The following is a 19,309-nucleotide window of genomic DNA, read 5'->3' as shown; positions in this document are numbered from 1 at the left end:
AGGTGCATTGGAGGTGGATGCTGCCCTTTTCCCCTGGAGATGCATTTACAGGCACTTGTGAGCCATCTGATATGCATGTTGGGAACTACACTCAAGAGCAAGGGCTCTTTTGTTTGCTTTTTTTTTTTTTTTTTTTTTTGAGACAAGTTGTCTCAAGAAGTGCTGTGATTAAAGGTGAATGCTACCCAGGTAACAGGAAGGGCTCTTAAGTATCCATCCATCTCTCCAGGTCCTGGTACTCATCTTTAATCCCAGCACTGGAGAAGCAGAAGCAGGCCAGACTGGGCTATATAGTATGCTCCAGGGCACCCAGGCAGCGGCAGAAGGGGAGAGATAAGGAGGACTTCAATAGAAATCCTAACACCTGACTAATAAAAGTTCCAGAAAATGAAATTAGAGAAAAGGTTGGGCATAGTGGGTCACCTTACACTCCCAGAACTCAGCAGAGATAGGAGGGTGAGTTGAGGACAGCCTGGGCTACATGTAAGACCCTGTCTCAAAAAACAAAAACAGAGCTCAAGATGTAGCTCAATTGATAGAGTGTTTTCCTAGTGCATACTACATAAAACAGGGACATAGAGAGTAGTGCCTGCCTGTATTCTCAGCACTTAGGCTAGAGGTAGACACAGCAGGCTCAGAGGCTCAAAGTTATCCTTTGCTACATAAGGAGTTTAAAGCCAATCTGGGGATGAACTTGTTGAACATTATACTAAGGTAAAGATGCAGGACGTGAGTCACATAGCATAAGATTCCACTTGTAAGAAATACCAAGAATAGGAGAATCCACAGAGACAAAAATCAGATAGATATGGAGTGGGAATGAAAGAAGGAAATAGAGAGTAATTGTTTAATGGTAGGGCTTCCTTTTTATCATGACTAGAATATTACAGAACTGGGTAGAAATGATGGTCACATGATCTGTGAATGTATCAAAAGCTACTGGCCGACTGGGAAGATAGTTCAGTAGGAAGGTGCTTGCTTTATGTGATATTTAGTCTTGTTTGCCAACATGATGGGTCTAGAATCACATAGGCAGCAAACCTCTGGGCACACCTGGGAGAGATTATCTACATTAGGATAGCTTCTAGTCACGCCTGTGAGGAGCTAACTAGTTTAGGACAATTGCAGTGAAAACACCCATTTTAATTGTGGGTAGCAGCATTTTATGAGCTTTGGTCTTGAACTGTGTAAGAAGAAAGCAAGGCCAAGCCTGGTTGTGCTTACCTTTAATTCCAGAACTCAAGAGGCAGGTGGATCTCTGTGAGTTCCAGGCCAACCTGTTCTACTAAGCAAGTTCCAGGCCATCCAGGGCCACACAGGGAAACCTGTCTCAAACCATGACAACCCCCCCACCAAAAAAAAAAAAAAAACACGTGAAAGAAGAAAGCAAGTTGAATCCCAGGATTCATTTTCCTCTGTTTCTTGACTGCAGATGCATTGTGACCAGCTACCTCAAGTTTCTCCTGCTCCTGTGCCTGCCCTGCCATGGTGGACTGTACCCTGGAACTGTGAACCAAAGCACAGGATTCTTGTGTTTTGCTTTGTTTTTTTAAGACAGGGTTTCTCTGTATTGCTTTGGAGCCTGCCCTGTAGACCAGGCTGGTCTCTAACTCATAGAGATCTGCCTGCTTCTGCCTCCCCAGCGCTGGGATTAAAGGCGTGTGCCACCAATGCCCAGCCAAACAAACAAATTTATTAATTAATCTTTTTAAGAAACTGTAGGACTGGAGAGATGGCTCATAAGTTGCAGAGGACATATCTTCTGTTCCCAACACCACAGGGTGGCTCAAAGTTGTATGTAACTCCAGTTCCAGGAGATGGATACCATCTTCTGGCCTCTGTGGACTCTGGCACACATGTGACACACATAAACTCAGTAGGCAAACACATACATGAACATAAAACAAACAAACAAACCCACAACACCTGGACAGTAGTAATCTCAGTGACAGGGAGGGCTTGCTAACCCTGGGGCTTGCCAGAGGTGGCAAAAGGGAATCCAGATGTTTAAATAGGAATGGAAGACAGTCACCATTATCTCAGGTACAAGAAACAGCCTACTTCTTGCCAGATTTCTCAGTTGCATCCATGGCCAGGGTCTCTGTGGCCTAGCTGTTAGCTCCTCATCTTGTTTCCACTTGTAAGCTTCATCTCCTTGGGCTGCTTCTTGTGAGGTCTCAGGGGGCTCTTTGTATACCTTTGTGGCCTGACATGGCACCTGTGGCCTCTCCCAATGACTGATCTTAATCCACTTTTTTTTTCTTTTTTTTTTTTTTTTTTATTTTTAAACAAGGTCTCTCCTTGAACCTGAAGCAAGCTCTCCAGTTCAGCTAGACATTTTACTTACAAAAGCATCTCCCTAGCTCTGAATTTGCCTTTTAAATAGTTAACTTTATAGTATATAGAGTTCACTTCAATAAAGAATTTGCTATAACTATAGGGATAACCTGAAAATTATATAATCAAGCATGGAAGAGTTCAGTGCAATAATCTGATTATAAAAACAAACAAAATAAACAAAAAACCATGGATCCTTCAGGCTCAGGCTTACTCTTGGCAATGGTAACATGGCTACACATATCAAGAAGGATGGGATCTTCAGGAAATAGGGGACCTGCTGTGATACTGGTTTCATGACTCTACTGCAGCTAGGCTCTGAGCTGATATCCGTGACTCTTGTTACCACTGAGGGCCATGCAGAGATCTGAAGTCCAGGCTGATACCTGAAGCCATGTTGGTCTTAGAGGGTCAAACTGCTGCCATACAGAGCTGGGTGGCCCATGCTGCCACCTGGGGCCATGGTGTCATCTGGTCCAGAACTGATGCCATGGGCCATGTCTGGGTCTGATACCCTACTGCAGCCAGGCTGTGTGTTTATGTCCATGAGTCCTGTTGCCATCAAAGGCTGAGCGGATACCTGGGGTCTGGGCTGCCTCCTGAGGAAATGTTGGCATTTGGGGCCACACTGCCATTTGTTGCATGCTGATCTGAATGATCTGCAATGACGGCATCAGACCCAGGCTGATGCCTAGGACCACGTTTGAGTCCATCGTCCTACTGTAGCCTGAGTCTGTGCTGTCTATGTTCCATGTTGCCACCAAAGGCCACACAGATGCCCAGGGCTTGGGCCTTCACCTGTGGCCTTCTTGGTGCCCCAGGGCTGTACTGTTGCCAGGCCCATACTGACCTGAGTAACATGTGCTATTACCTGGGGCCAGTGTGTCATACGGGCCTGATGCAGACAAGACCTGTGCTGATGTCCCAGACTCCTCCTGCCATCAATGGCAGTATGGATGCCTGGAATCTGGACCCACATCGGGGGCCATGTAGGTGTGGGGGTTTGAGGGCCACGCTGCTGTTGCGTCCAAGCCGATCTAAATGACCTGCACTGCCAATCAGCACCATGGTGACATCAGAGCCTGGGCTGTTGCCAGGGGCCATGTCTGGGTCTATGGCCCTGTTGCATCTTCGGTGTGTGTTGATGTCTATAGGTCCTGTTACTGAAAGCAGTGAGGACAGAGTTGCACAAAGTTGGCCCCGTCCACAGCACTAGGGAGAAGTGTCCCTCCCCCGCCCCCACCCAACTGCACCACTCCGGAGCAGGTCCTGCACCTTCCCAGGGCAGGACAGTAGCACTGTCCCTGCTGGTGGGAATAGGGGTAGGCTGGCCCTGGATATTTGAGAATAGGAGAGCATGGGCAAGGGAGAGATAACTGCCTCGCTTTTTGCCCCTTGCCACCTATTGCAGGTAGGGAGAGCTGGTCCCAGGGTCATAAGTTGATCCTGCCCCTCACTAGGTGCAGGCTTCAGAAGAAAGGACCCTGTACCTAGCTCAGGCAGCATACTAGAGCTGACCCCATAGATGGAGATGAAAGTGATTGGGCTCTGAGAATGTGTATGGGAAAACTGGACTGACCCTGCCCCCCTCATCTGTCATATGGCGGCATGGATGAGGGGAAAACGCCTTCCTCCCGTTGCTCCTAGACACCTGCAGCAGGTGAGAGAGCTGGCCCCAGGGCCACAAGGGTGGAAGAACTGGCCCTGTGCCCCACCAGCTGCAGCACACGGGACAGTGGGCACAGCACTTCAACTGGTCAGCACACTAGAGCTGACCCTGTTGGCAGGGGCACAGGTGAGCTAGGCCTGTGGCTGTGAGAGAGGTAGAGCTGGTTCCGTCCCCTCCCTGGTATGCCAGGGGATGGCACAGGTAAGGGAAATATGCCCTTGCCCCAACTCTTGCCATCCTCTTGTGAAAGGCGGGAGAGCCATTCTTGGGGCATGAGAACAGAAGAGCTGGCCCTGCCCCTCACCAGCGGCATCAACTCGGGAGAGTGGGCTCTGCACCTCATCTGGGCAAAACAGTGGAGCTGGCCCTGGTGGTGTGAGTGCTGGTGAGCTGGACCGGGTGATGAGAGAGCAGGAGAACTTGCCTCGCTCCTTGCTGACTACTACATTGGTGGCAAAGGCAGTGCTGGAGAACTCTCCTGGGTGGTGACGATGAGGGGAAGCTCGAAGGTTGACCAACCTAGCTAACACCCAGGCCCAGAACCATGATTACAGGGTAGAACACCCCAACAGGCACCTCGTCTATGGACTGCTGGAGCATGTGAAGGGGGCAAACCTATAAATCCAAAGCTACAAGATCTCCATGACACAGGACAACAACAGGATATCCAAGGAGTCCAGGTGAAGGCCCTGTATTGTGGGTGTAGCAGAAGCCAGAGGCCTAGAACTAGACCAATGACTCATTTCAATTAAATAAATATATATATATGGATTAAATATATATATATATATTTGGAATATATATATATGTACATATATATATTTGGATTAAAGGGTATACTATGTTATTCACTGGGCAACACTACAGCCTCCATGCCGAGATTTTTGTTGTTGTTTTTTTTTTTTTTTTTTTTTTGGTTTTACTTTAAAATTTTGTTTTCTGGAGGGAGATTGCAAGGGCAGAATGTAGAAGTGAGGGACAGAGAGATGAGTGGAATTGGGATGTATGATGTGAAATCCACAAAGAACCAACAAAAAGTTTAACAAAATTTATTAGCTGGACATGGTGATACTCATCTCCTCCCCCCCCCCTTTGGTTTTTTGGAGACAGGGTTTCTCTGTAGCTTTGGAGCCTGTCCTGTAACTTGCTCTGTAGATAAGGCTGGCCTGGAACTCACTGAGATATGCCTGTCTCTGCCTCCTTTGTGCTAGGATTAAAGGTGTGTGCCACCAACACCCAGAAAGTGATACTCATCTTTAATCCCAACATTCCAGAGGAGGCAACAAATGGATCTCTGTGAGTTCAAGGTCAGCCTGTTCTACATAGAAAGTGCCAGCCCAGCCAGGGATATACAGTGAGACCTGGTCTCAAAAGTAAACCATTTATTATTTATGTGTATGGGTGTTTACCTTCATGTGTGTCTGTACCATGTGCCTGTTTGGTGCCTGAGGAAACCAGAACAGGGTTTAAGTTCCCTTGAAATTGGAGTTAAGAACAGTTACTAAGCCAATATATGTGAGCTGGGAACCAAACCAATGTCTTCTGTGAGAGCAGCAAACAAGCATTCTTTTTTTTTTTTTTTTTTTTTTTTTTTTTTTTTTCCCATCGAGACAGGGTTTCTGTGTGTAACAGGTCTTGCTGTCCTGGAACTCATGCTGTAGACCAGGCTGGTCTTGAATTCACAGAGATCTTCCTGCTCCTGCCTCTAAAGTGCTAGGATTAAAGGTGTGCACTATCAATGCCCACCGAGCAGCAAGCACTCTTAACTAATGAGCCATTTCTCCAGCCGTTTATTTTTGAGAGAGGATCTTGATAAGCTGGCCTCAAATTTCTGACCTTTCTGTTTCTACCACTTCAATGCTTTGCTAATTTTATTACCTGATTGTCTGACTCCAGATACAGACTGTCAATTATGCGGTTAAAATTTCTCCCTGGATGGGGCTCATTTTATCACTCTTTTGGTAGTATTTGATAATGATGCACAGAAGTTACTACTTTTACCGATTTTCTCTTTCAATGCATCCAGTGTCTCTTTATTCAGGCCAGAACTGTTTTCCTATATCATCTCATAGAAGTTTCTTGTTTTGTTTTTTTGAGAAAGTATCTTAACTGTGTATATCCCTAGCTGACCTGGAACTCAATATATAGTCAGGTCTGTTGTCATATGGGTTCCAGCTTTCAGGATAAAAATTTGGTGAGCTGTCTCTGCCTGTCCAGAGGATCATGGCAGCAGGTTCCCCCACCAAGAGTCCTCTGACCCTACTAATCCTAACAATAAAGAAAGGACATGAGCAGGGCAGTGGTGGTGCAGGTTTTTAAACTCAGCACTATGGAGGCAGAAGCAGGTGGATCTCTATGAGTTTGAGGCCAGCCTGGTCTGCAGAGCTAGTTGCAGGACATGTTCCAACGTTACACAAAGAAACCCTGTCTCAAAAGAATAAATAAATAAAAAGACAGAAAGGAAGGAAGGAAGGAAATAAGGGAGGGAAGGAAGGACATGAACACTTAGATTGATGTTTCAAATATTTATTCTCAACGTAAGCTGGGGCCTGGGCAATGGGGGGGGAAGTACTTTGTGGATTTTGCCACTTTTACCTGTAGCCAGATCAGCAAAGCCAAAGGATGAGGGCTAGGGAGGTGATGGCAACCATGAGGCCTGGAATGGGGCATGGGGGGGCTTTTGAGGCCCTCCGGAGGACCTGATTAGTTGGTCGCTTGGTCACCTTAAAGTATGTGTCGTGGTGTTTTTCCTGGGGTTGAGGCAGGAGGTGTGAATGGCAGGTGCTACTCAGCTGCCTGTCTGGAAACTTCATCTCCACAGGGCTCTGCCCTCTGCTTCTTTCTCTCACCTGGGGAAAAGAGTCAATAGTAAGACATCCTCTCTCCCTCCAATGCTCCACCAGTGAACCACCTATCAGTGATAGTGATAGCCAAATCTTTCTTTCCTTTTTTTTCATTTCTTTTCTTTCTTTCTTTCTTTCTTTCTTTTTTTTTTTTTTTTTTTTTTTTTTTTTTTTTTTGGAGACAGGGTTTCTCTGTGTAGCCCTTTCTGTCCTGGAACTCGCTCTATAGGCTGCTAGACAGGCTTTGAACTCAGAGATATCTGCATGCCTCAATCTGGAATTAAAGTGCTGAGATTAAAGGCGTGTGTCACTACCACCCTGCATCAGATTTTCTTGTTGGGTTATCTGAGGTAGGAAGACCCACCCCCTAAATTTGGCCAACACCTTCTGGTGGCTGCCCAAATAAAAGAACATGGAAGAAGGAAGTTTGTGCTTTTTGCCTGCTTGCCCTCACTAGCTGGAGACTTCATCCATCCTGTCGCTGAGGCATTCTTTCCCCTAGGATTAGAACCTACTTCTTTGGGATTCTGATATACCCTGAAGACCAGCAGCTGTCCAGAAATCCTTTGGGACTTTAGCACTAGATTCAGACTGGTCACACATCCAGTCTTGTGGACTGAACAACTACTCCATTACTGGCCTTTCCAACAGGAGACAGCCACTGTTGGACTATCTGAACCACTACTTGTAAGCCACTTATAAATGTCCCCATCCCACGTATGTATGTACTTATGTATGTATGTATGTATGTTCTCTATCAGTTCTCCTTTAGGGAGGCATGACTAGTACATCGTCCTTTCCTTATAACCTGTGTACCTGTTCCACCTGTCTGAAGACCCTCAGCAGGTTTCCTCGAAGGACACCTTGAAGCTCCTGCTCACTCCAGCCCCGTCTCAGCAACTCCTCTATGAGGACTGGGTATGTAGACACATCCTCCAGCCCCTGAGGGAACCTGTGCAGATATTCACTATGAGACCTTGGCCCTAATTTTGATCTAGCACCTGCTGTCCCATGTGCCCTAGGCAATATGACCAAAACTAAGGGCCAAATTCTTTAGATTAACAAATACAACTTTAGAAGTTCTTTAAAGACTTCCTAAGGCTATACTCAGCCCATAACATATTCTCAGATGGAGAGTGGTGTATGAAGGAGATTCCTTTAGCCTGGGAGTGGGGAGTAGAGACGTGGGCTGGAAGACCAGAGCATGTAGTTAAGGTCTGAAGGATGGGTTGACTTTTGACTGGGGAACTAAGACCAAGATGAGCCCAGGGGAAACATTCACCTTCCAGATCCATCATAGTTCCCACCAATCCCAATGAACGCAGATCCAATGACTCTCCTGATGTGATCAAAATGATCTAGAAAGTAGAGGTTGGCAGAAGAGTTAGCAATTGGGGGAACCTCTACTCTGTTACCCAGTTCACATCTGGGTGACAGCGAAGAGCCCAGTTCACAGTCCCTGGGGGGTTACCATTGCCCAGGATGTGCTAGACTGTTAGAGCTGTCTGAGAGCCCGGGTGGCTACAGCTCAAGACAGAACTGCACAAAGAGTTAAGCTTTGTGTGGGGGCAGGGCAGAGAGGTGGCTCAGTGGTTAAGAGCACTGTGGCTGCCCTTCCAGAGGACCCAGACTCAATTCCCAGCACCCACATTGTGGCTCACAACTACCTGTAATTCCAGTTCCAGGGGACATGACATCCAGTCTGGCCTCCAGATCTCCATGGGGCACCAGGGATACATACGGTGCACAGACATACATGAGGGGAAATGCCCATAGACACTTTGTAATTAAGAAAAGTTGAGGTGGAACTTACCTGCCACAGTGGACACATTAGCAAACAGACTGCACTGTAGCACTCCCATGGACAGTGTCACCATCACGATGCCACCATTCTTTTTCTGGAGGGATAGACGAAGGGCAGTCAGTCCAGCCTCACTGGACTGCTAGTGTACTTCTGTTGCTGGGGGAGCCCTTGCAGGGCAGCAATCCAGCAGGGGCTGGAGGAACCTTTTCTCCTGAGTTTGGGGGTTCCTGGGTGAAACTGATTTGAACCTGAGTTTCAGAGATGGAAGAAGGTAAGCTGGACAGCTTTGTTTACTGAGGGTCAAAACTCCAAGTCAGACATGGTGACACATGCCTATAAGCCCCACTTGTGGGAGGTCCAGGTCAGACAGGACTATTTATATAAGAAGCCCTACCACAAACACACACTCTTCCAACTCTTTCCTTCCTTTTTGGATTTCTGAGATAGAATCTTGCTATGTAGCCCAGGCAGGCTTCAACTCATGATCCTCCCACCTCAACCTCTCAAATGCTAACATTGTAGGCATGTGCCATTATGCTTGGCTTTAAGAGCCTCAAGATGAGTCAAATGTACTGGCACACACCTTTAATACTAGCACTTGGGAGGCAGAGGCAGGCAGTTCTTTGTGAGAACAAGGCCAGCCCTTCCTACAGAGTGAATTCTAGGCAGCTAAACTCCAAAAGGAATTCTGTCTTGGAAAAAAAAAAAACTGAAGCAAAGGTTGGGCATGTTAGCTGTACTTTTAACCTCAGCACTCAGGAGGCAGAGGCAGGCAGCTCTCTGAGTTTGAGGCCATTCTGGTCTACAGAGGGAGTTCCTCTAGATGAAGTGTATTTAGTCCTGGGTTTCAGGGCCCAGGTGGCTACTCACCAGAAGCTGCAGGATGTCATCAGGAACATTCAGTAAATTGTCACATACAGCTCTAGCCGCTGAGTGGGAGAAGATCACAGGAGCCTGAGACACCTCCAGGGTCTGCTTCACTAAGTTGTCTGAGGCATGGGACAAGTCTATCATCATGCCCAGGCGGTTCATTTCTTCTACTACTTTCTGCAGAAACAATTGGGTTTGGGAGGGAGCAAACGGTGTCAGAGAGCAAAGGGGTGTACAAATATTTGCAGGAAACACATGGGGTAGGGTATGGTAAAGAGACCTCACCTCACCAAAGCTTGTCAATCCACTGATGTTGGTGTAGAAGTGGTGTCTGAATTTTGTTGCACTCTCTGCCCTGCAAGACAGGCAAGAGAAAGAAATTTCTTGCTGGCTATAGCCTGGTTATCAGTGACTAGGGAGGGGGAGGGCTGTCTTTATACATTCTACATCTGAAACAGATGGAGACCAGGGCCAGCTACTTTATGGAAGTGTGAGGGGCCTGCTGGGAGTGTCCCCCAGTGGACCACGTTATCTTCATTTCTTTTGTCAGGTCCACGCCATGCACAGAAGTTTCCTCACCACACTGTCCACCATACCACCAGGGCCAAGCACCAAGCTCACCAGGGTGTACTGCAGGTGAAGGTAAGTGTCAGGTAGCGCACTCCTAGCTCGTAGAAACTGCGCAACACGGAGAGGCTAGTGTCCAATGAGTGACCGCCCTCTACACCAATGAGGCAGGCCAGCTTCTGAGTGTTATTCAGACCTAGAAGAGGGCATCGAGTCAATCAACCACATCCCAAGAAAAGAACCATTGGTGTCAATCCCAGGCTACGTCCCAGCTCACCTTCAGCTGAAGTCACAAGCTCCAGCTCAGGGTAAGCAGCACACATTCGGCGAATGAGGTCGATCTGTTCCAGGGCAAGGCGCACAGCATCCCGGTCCTGGGTTTGGCACGGGATGTAGGCTGACCAGAACTAGAGGTAGGTCCAGAGGTCCACAATGAGGCCAATATGGTCTCCAAATCTTTCTGCCCACCATTCCTGCCTCAGGCCCCACTGCACCCATTTAAGCCAATGGCTCCCAAAGTGCCCTCATGACTATTAAGCTTGGCAGGCAGCTTAATGTGGCCTAATGACACATAGCTGCTGTTTATCAGTGATTCTGTGTGAATGTCCTGGGCAAAAACTACCATATCTTTTGTGGTTCTGGAAACTTCAACTTCCACACTCACCAGGGACTTTCTGATCATTTTCTATGCATTTCCACAGAACCTAAGCATCTATGCAGCTCATTTGTGTTGGCCTTCAAAGTTCTTGTATTTGCATGCTGGTGTACTGCATGCCTCAAGTACCTAGTCGTCTATAGAGGGCCTGATTTACACAGGTTTCTGTGGTCCCAACATTCCCATTATTGAGGCACTGTATTACCTGGCCACCAACAAGGCCGTCTCGAAGCCTATCCAGGCTGGTCTGGCCACGGGTGAAATTGCGCAGATTCACATCCTGCAGTTTGTTCTGGAATTGTTCTCTCAGGAGCAGAGGCAGGTCGTTATGGCTGGAGATGTGGTCAGTGTGAGAACATGGCCTCCGAGTCAGGATAGGAATTTCAACCTGGGTCTTGTCCAAGTCCCACTGCCTCACAAATATGGACACTCCCCACCCTCGCGCAATAGCCTAGGGGTAAGCTTAGCCCCCCCTTGGCCTCACACCCGCACATACGCACCCATCCACAAGTGGAAAGTTTCGCATCAGGGCCCGTGCTTGCTCTTGAAGGCGAAGGTCACTGGTCGTGTCTAGTGTGGTAGTGGCATTGGGAACTTCTAGAGTGGTATTGGCATTGGAGGTCGCCGGCATGGTCGGAACGCTGGAGGAGCTAGGAGTGGTCTGTGTGCAGCTTACCCACAGAGGCGGAACTAGAAGTAGCATCCCCAGCAGGAACAGCCAGTGCCCCAGAGGCCGCAGGCTGAGCGCGTGGAGACCCTCAAGACCCGCGGGCTGCATGCTGCTCAGTCTCGGTCACAAGAGCCTGAGAAGGGCAGGGATAGGGCAGAGGGTGACAATGGGGTTCGGACCTTCGATTCAGGGTACCTAGGCTGAGGCCTTGCTTGGAAAAGCTTCCAGTCACACGGCTGTGCAACGGACGCTCTGGAACTTTCCACTCTTAAAAGCGCAGTCGCTAGAGGGCACCACCCCCTTCCGCTCCCCGAGTAGAAGGGCGCCCCCTTGGGCCTGGCGGGTCTTTGCTTGCAACTCTCAACTCGCTCACTACCCCTGGTTAAAGGAGGAGGCGACTGGGGGGGAACAAGGGACCAGGGCTAGGAATCTAACTAATCCCATCCGGCTAGCCAGGTGTATGTGTGTCAGCACCCGAATGTGCCCTGCCCTCTATGGGGTCAAATATTCCATGTTATGCTAAGCCTCAGAGTAGTAAATTAGATCTGTGGGTTTTGCTAGGGTTTAATCTTGTTTTTGTGGTGAGGTCTCGCTATGTTGGCCCTGGCTGGCCTGAAGCTCCTGAACTCAAGTTATCGACGTAAAAGTACTGTCATCAAGAGAGTACATCGCCACTTAACAGAAGAAATATTGCCAGATCAGGTGTATAATCCCAGCAATCAGAAGGTAAAGGCAGGGCTGGGAATTTAAAGCCAATTTGGGCTATAGCAACATCCTACACCAGGAAAACAAAACAAAACCCAAAAAACATGCAAAGTAGCTCACACATTTGAAAGATTGAGGCATGAGGATTTCAATGCCTTCAAAGCCAGTCTGGGCTACACAGACTCCCAGGCCAGCATGAACAATAAAGTAAGGCCCTATCTCAAACTAAGTAACCAACAAAACCAAGATTCTGTAGTTACTTTTTCCTTAACATCCCTCTCTCTCCTTAAACACCTCTTCCAAAATACACGAAAATTGTTTTTTTTTAAAATAAGGTTCTAGGGCTGGTGAGGTGGTTCAGTGGTCTTCTCTTCCAGAGATCCTCAGCAAACCCATGGTGGGTCACAACCATCTATAATGGATCTGATGCCCTCTCCTGGTGTGGTGCAGCCTTACCTGCAGACAAAGCACTCATACATATAAAATACATAAACAAAATAATACAAATTTCTACTGTTCTCATTAAGAAAATGAAAGGCATCAAGATGATTCTGAGTAAAAGCATTTGCTGTGCCAGCTAGACTAATTGAGTTCTATGCCCATATCCTATTTTAAAAAAAGACTAGATGCAGTGGCATGTGTCTGTAACCCCAGGCCTCTGCAGGGAGATGGGAGGCAGACACATAATCTCTAGGAAACATTTTGGTCAGCTGGAACAGTCTGAAACATAACAACAGAAGCAAGAAAGACTCTGCCTCAGAATGATGGAACTGTTCCAAAATCCTCTGACCTTAATATGAATGTCATGGTATGTAGTTACTGCCCCCTTTCTTTTACAAACATAACACTAATCAAATAGTTTTTACAAAAGAAAATGGAAAAGTTCAATAAAATATAAGGTGTAATTCAATGGTAGAGTGAGTGGAGTGCTAACAAGTACGATGCCATAGTTTAAATTCCACTACCATATTTAAGTAGATAAGGACAGTTTTAAAAGCTTTCTTCTGCAGACAGTGGTGGTACTTTTAATCCCAGCACTTGGGAGACAAGGCAGGCAGATCTCTGTGAGTTCAGGGTCACCTGGTCTACACAGAGAGTTCCAGGGCAGCCAGGGCTACACAGAGAAACCCTGTCTTAAATAAATACATACATAAATAAAAATCAATAATTAATTAAATTAAAAATAAATTAATACAAATAAATAAAAATTAAAAATAAAAAACCCTATCTTCTTAGGTATAGTGGACATGCCTTTAATCCCAGCACCAAGGAGGCAGAGATGAGTAGACCTCTGAGATAGAGTGAGTTCTAGGCTAGCCAGAGAGAGCAACGCAGTAGAAGATCACATACTCAGAAGGACTGAAGTTCTGGATTTAATGTCTAGTAAACCTCTCCCCACCCTCAATAAAATGGGGAGGATCCAGGGAGGCAAATGTATGAGATCTACCTTTGGGATATTTCTTTCTCTAAGGACATTATGGAGCCAAAGACATATTCAACATGAAGGGAACCTAACAAATATGTTCTTTGTTTTGAGCTGGAACAGGAGGACGGATGATTCAGAATTAGTGTCCCCAGGCATGCTGCAACCATATTTATTAAGCAATTACTTATTTTTTTATTCTTCTCTCATACAGTATATACTGACTGCTGTCTCCCTTCCCTCCACTCCTCCCAGTTTCCCCCCATCTCCTCTCTTCCCTAGATTCACCCTTCCACTGTTTCCCTTCAGAAAAGAGCAGACCTTGCAGGGTTATCAACTGAACATGGCATAACAAGTTACATCCCACAAGCATGCAAAAGAGTCAGAGACACTCCCTACTCCCACTGTTAGGAGTCCAAAAGAATACCAAGCTGCGCAACCATAATATATATGCAGAGGACCTATCTCAGACCCATACAGGCGTCATGATTGCAGATTCAATCTCTGTGATCCCCTATGAGGCCTGCTTAATTGATTCTGTGTGCTGCATTCTCATGGTGTCCTTGACTCCTCTGGCTTCAAAATTCTCCTCACTCTTCTGCAGGGTTTCATGAGTTCTACCTAATGTTTGGCTGTGGGTCTCTGCATCTGCTAAGTAATGGCTTCTTTTCCTTGCTAGTCGAGCTGGGTATCTCTGCTAAATGATGCAAATGACGCTAGGGCTTGAACTCCTGGAATTACATTGTTTAGACTCCTTGCCAAATGGTCAGTCAGCAGGAGGAGGGAAGCAGGGTGTCTTCCCTGTTGTTCCTGTTCCTCTCATCACCCTTGAGCCGCACTGGCTCTACTTGCCAGTGTCTTTAGGCTTCACAGAGTAGTCTTTTGGCATCAGAGCATCTCCACCTGCAGGGCAGACTTAGAGCCCCATAATGTGGATAAGCTGGCCTGAATCCTAATACTCAGGAGACTGAGGCAGGAGGATTATCACAAGTATGAGGATAGACTGGGTTGCATCAATTAAAAAAAAAATTAAGCAACATAAGTTCTCTTAAATATCTAGTTCTCACCAGCACCCCTTTTCCTGTTTCTACAATCTAGAAAGGTGCATACAGCTTTCCAAATTCATCTCCTGAGCTCATGTCAGTGTCACCTTTGTGCTTTTATGCCAACTATGTAATAACTTCCTCCTATTTTGAATGCCAAGAGTAGCTGGGCACAGTAGTTCATGCCTATAATCCCAGCAATTGGAAGCCCGAGGCAGGAAAAGTATCTTGAATTAGAGGGCATTCTGTACTACAGGCTGATTTTTGTCCAACCTAGGCTATAGAGCTTGTTTCAAAATAAACACTAATCAATAACTAAATTAAAAATAAAGATAACACTATTAGAATTAACTAAGCAAAAGTTCAGAATAAAGCCAAAAATGGAGCCTGAGGCAAAAGGAAGAATTCTGTTCTATTCGCTTGTAAGTGTGAAGGAGAGGCAGGATTGATGCTGGTCCATTAGCCAACCCCATCCTTCCATCTATATATTGAACAGGGGTTTATTGAGCATCCATTATATGTCATCCAGTGTGCTTCAAGTCACTCAGAAAGTAAAAGATGAGACAAACTAGACTTGGTGGAGTACACCTGTAATGTCAGAATTTCAGAGGCAGAAACAAGATGATGGTAGCAAGTTTGAGGTCAGCCTAGTCTATACACTGAGCTCCAAGCTATCCAGGGTTACATAGCAAGAGTTTGTCTTTAAAAAGAATAGGGTGTTCTGGGTGGTGATGGCACATACATTTACTTCCATTGCTTGGGAGGCAGAGGCAGGTGATTTCTGTGAGTTTGGGGCCAGTCTGGTGTACAGAGTGAGTTCCAGGACACCAAGGATATTACACAGAGAAGTCCTGTCTAAAATAATAGGTGATCAAAATAAGTAGTGGAATATGCAGGTATCCATGACTGGAATAGTAGCTTGACTAGCATGTGCAAGACTCAGATTTGACCCTAAACAACAACAATAACACACACACACAGAGTACAATTTGTTATATAACTGCAACTTATAATTACGGTTACCATGAGAATAAAGTTCTTGGTGATGATTCATGCCTATAATCTCAGCACTTGTTAAGCTAATGAAAGGATCACTGAGAGTTCTAGGCCAGCTTGGTCTCCATAGTGAATTGTGTGCAAACCTGAGCCATATCGCCCTGCCTGTAAGAAAAAAAAAATAAGTGATGTTCTGTTAGACAAAGTGATCAAGGGAAAGCTTCAGCAGAGATGGTTTTCCTAGAGGAAACAGCATGTATAAATACTGTGAGACAGAAATGAGGCCAACCTGTTCCAGCAACAGTGGAAAAGACTACTATGACCCAAGAGGAAAGATACAGAGGAGTGAGTGATGTGATGGAGTAGGGGTTGGACAAGCTACAGCAGGCTTTGGCAGCTGTGGCGAGGAGTGCTGCTTTTGGCTTAGGTCAGAAGGGAAGATACAGGCAGAACTGAACAAGGTAGTTAAGACATCTGATGTAGATACTGAAAAGCTTACTCTGGCTGCAGCGAGCTATGTGGTAAGGTGACAAGTGTGAACAAATGAATGTCCCTTGTTCCTAAAGAAGGGGAGGGAAGGCTGCCAGCTGAGAAGGAACAGCATAGCATTGGGTGTGTACTCCAGGATGACCAGCATCAGCAACCTGGAACAGAGGGCAGCTACAATAAACAACTCACCATCTTTAGTACAGTCAGCTTACCCTGGAGACAGCACACTTCTTCAGGAGCCAGAGCAGCAAGACCAGGAAGTTCCTATAACCTAAGTTACAGGGCGGAGATACAGGGCTTGGGACTTGTAGCGTCTTCTCAGTGAAACTCTTTATTAGATCACCTCAGTATCTCTGATACTTGGTGTGATGGAGAACAATTTGGAATTACTGAAGAAACCCAACAGGTTGGCAATTGTGAGACAGGAGACAAAACCAAAACAAATTCACTTAGGGCTCTTAAGGATTAGGGAGAGCACTTGTTCTTGCAGAGGACCTGGATTCAGTTCCCAGCACCCACACAGTGGCTCACAACCATCTGTAACTCCAGTTCCAGAGGATCTGATAAGGACACTGGCATACATGCGGTGCACATACATACATAAAGGCAAAACTCTTACACATAAAATAAATAGGTGTTGGAGAGATGCCTCTGCATTTAAGAGTACTGGCTGCTCTTCCAGAAGACCAGGGTTCAATTCCAAGAACCCACATGGCAGCTGACATAAAATAATCAATTAAAAAATGAATGATAGATCCTAGTCCCCACAACAGTTTTTAGGGTTAAATCCCAGAAATACATAGTTAAAAAGTTTCTAATCACTGATCACATTGGTGCATGTCTATAGTCCAGCTACTTAGGAGGCTGAAGCAGGAGCATTGCTTAAGCACTTGAAGGACAGGTTAAGTAATAGAGAGCTTCCACATCTCTAAACAAGCTGGTAAATAAAAGCTCCCCTAAATGATCAGTGTATAGCAAACAGGAAACAGAGGAACACACTAAATGACACCGTAGAATATAATTAGTAAACTGAAAAACATGGAAAATGGAGCGAGAGGAGTTGGGGTAGAATATATCATATGTTGTGATAGAATATATCATACAAAAATATTTTCAATAAAAATTTAAAAGATAAAACAAAAAAATATAGGAAATACCAAGGACAAGTCCAGTTATCTTTTTTAATGTCAGTTTCGACCTGGGTGTGGGGGCGCACACCCTTAATCCCAGCACTCCATGGAGTAGGCAGAGGCCAGCATAGTCTACATAGAGAGTTCTAAGCCAGCCAGGGCTATATTATGAGACCTAAAACAAAGCCAATTGCAAGGAATTATTATTTCTTTTCAAGGGAGAAGGCCCACCTACAGATTAAGTCATGACAACTGCATCAGTTATAAAAATTGGGCAATCATAGAAATTTGATCATGATAGCTTATAATAATAATATTTTATGAAACATGGCCTAGTGACACATACCTGTAATACTAGCATTCCAACACTTGGGAGACTGAGGCAGAATTATAGTGAGTTTGAAATCAGCCTGGAGTACATAGTAACTTCTGTTCCAGTCTGGACTAAAGAGTGAGACTCTGTGCAAAGAAACAAATAAATAAATGTACCCAGCACTTGGGGGGCAGAAGCAGGAGGATCTCTGTGAGTTCAAGGCCAACCTGGTCTGCAAAGCAAGTTCCAGGAAAGACAGAGCTACATAGTGAAACCCTGTCTCAGAAAGCAAAACAAAATGAACAAAAAAGTATTGTTAGCCTTTTAAAGATACTTTAATAGTGTGATGAGTTTGTTTGTTTTTAGGGTTCCTGACTTTTTTTTTGACACATGCTTAAACATACATGGATGAAATAAATGTTGAGAGCTGTTGCTCAAATCCAGGGCTCTGGACTTGATGGGCAAGCATCCTCCTACTGAGCTAGATGTTTCTGTGTGTTGGGATTTGTGTGCCAACAGAACTGGAACCCCTGAATTTTTTTTCTTTTTTCTTTTTTTCTTTTTTGAGACAGAGTCTCATGTAGCACAGTATATAGCCAAGGATGACCTTGAATTTATGAAATTTATGAGCCTCCCCAATGAAAGGATTTGAGGAATGTGCCCACCCTACCCATGTTTGTGCAATGCCAAGAAAGGAAGCTGGGCTTTGTACATGGTAAGTAAGCACTCTAAAAACAAAGCCACATCCTTCCTCAGCCCAACTGAGTGCACAACTGTAAAAAGATGAGAGTTCTGTCAATTTATTCTCCTGTCAGAATAAAGTCAATAAAAGCCTATCTGGTCAGGCATGATGGTCAATATCTTTAATCCCAGTACTTGGGAGGCAGAGGAAGGCAGATCTCTGTGAATTCAAGGCCAGCTGGGTTTCCGTAGTAAGTTCGAGGACACCCAGGAGCTACATAGTGAGGCTATATATATATATATATATATATATAAAGCCCTCCCTGTCCAGTAACAAACCTCCTGACAAGGCCACACCTTTTAATCCTTTCTGAACAGTGCCACTAAATGGAGATCCAACATTCAAATATATGGACTTATGGAGGACATTCTTGTTTTTGTTTTTTGAGACAGAGTTTCTCTGTGTAGCTTTGGAACCTGTCCTAGCACTTGCTCTGTAGATCAAGCTGGACGAAAACTCACAGAGATCCATTATCTCTGCCTCCCAAGTGCTGGGATTAAAGGTGTGAGCCTCCATGGCCTGGTTATTTTCCTTTTTTTGTTGTTTTGTTTTGTTTTTTGTTTTTTTCCAGGCAGGTTTCTCTGTAGTTTTGGAGCTTGTCTAGGAACTCTGTAGACCACCTTCTGGCCCTTGTTTTTGTTTTTAACACTGCCAGACTATAGGGAGCACCTCCCCTACCTCCCATTCCCCTACCCCCAGATAGAGTTTCTCTTGTGGCTTTGGCTGTCTTGGAACTAAATCTGTAGGCCAGATTATACTTGATCCACCTGCCTGGATCCATCATTCTTCAAACCACTGCAGCCTAGTTCCATTCAGGGACCAATTATTTTTGTTCAATATTGAGAGTAAATGACATTCCATCTCTAGGCAAGTGTTCATTTGGAAAGCTCCTAATCATCATTAATTTAGCCTTCCCTTTGGTATATAAAGTATATATCAGATATTTTTAAAAATATCTTTGAGACAATCTCCCTATGTAACCCAGCTTACCTTTGCATGTAGATAAAGCTGGTTCCAAACCATGGCAATCCTCTTGCCTCTCCTTTCCAAGGG

General features: G+C 45.5%; 1 protein-coding gene across 1 annotated transcript; it reads right to left on the bottom strand.

Moving 5' to 3' along the window:
- Window positions 1-6,574: 6,574 nt before the first annotated feature.
- LOC127234542 (dipeptidase 3) lies at window positions 6,575-11,693 on the bottom strand. The gene is made up of 10 exons (XM_051201526.1): window positions 11,246-11,693; window positions 10,951-11,077; window positions 10,368-10,497; window positions 10,145-10,286; window positions 9,809-9,878; window positions 9,524-9,700; window positions 8,663-8,747; window positions 8,132-8,207; window positions 7,666-7,801; window positions 6,575-6,855 (listed from the first exon to the last, which is right to left on the bottom strand). Exons 1-10 carry the CDS (start codon window positions 11,521-11,523, stop codon window positions 6,613-6,615), a joined length of 1,464 nt encoding a protein of 487 aa, XP_051057483.1. The 5' UTR covers window positions 11,524-11,693; the 3' UTR covers window positions 6,575-6,612.
- Window positions 11,694-19,309: the final 7,616 nt, after the last annotated feature.

This window comes from Phodopus roborovskii, unplaced genomic scaffold, assembly GCF_943737965.1.
Source record: "Phodopus roborovskii unplaced genomic scaffold, PHOROB, whole genome shotgun sequence".
Taxonomy (NCBI): domain Eukaryota; kingdom Metazoa; phylum Chordata; class Mammalia; order Rodentia; family Cricetidae; genus Phodopus; species Phodopus roborovskii.
The sequence above is the reverse complement of the archived record's forward strand: the minus strand, read 5'-3'. Positions and strand labels throughout refer to the sequence as shown.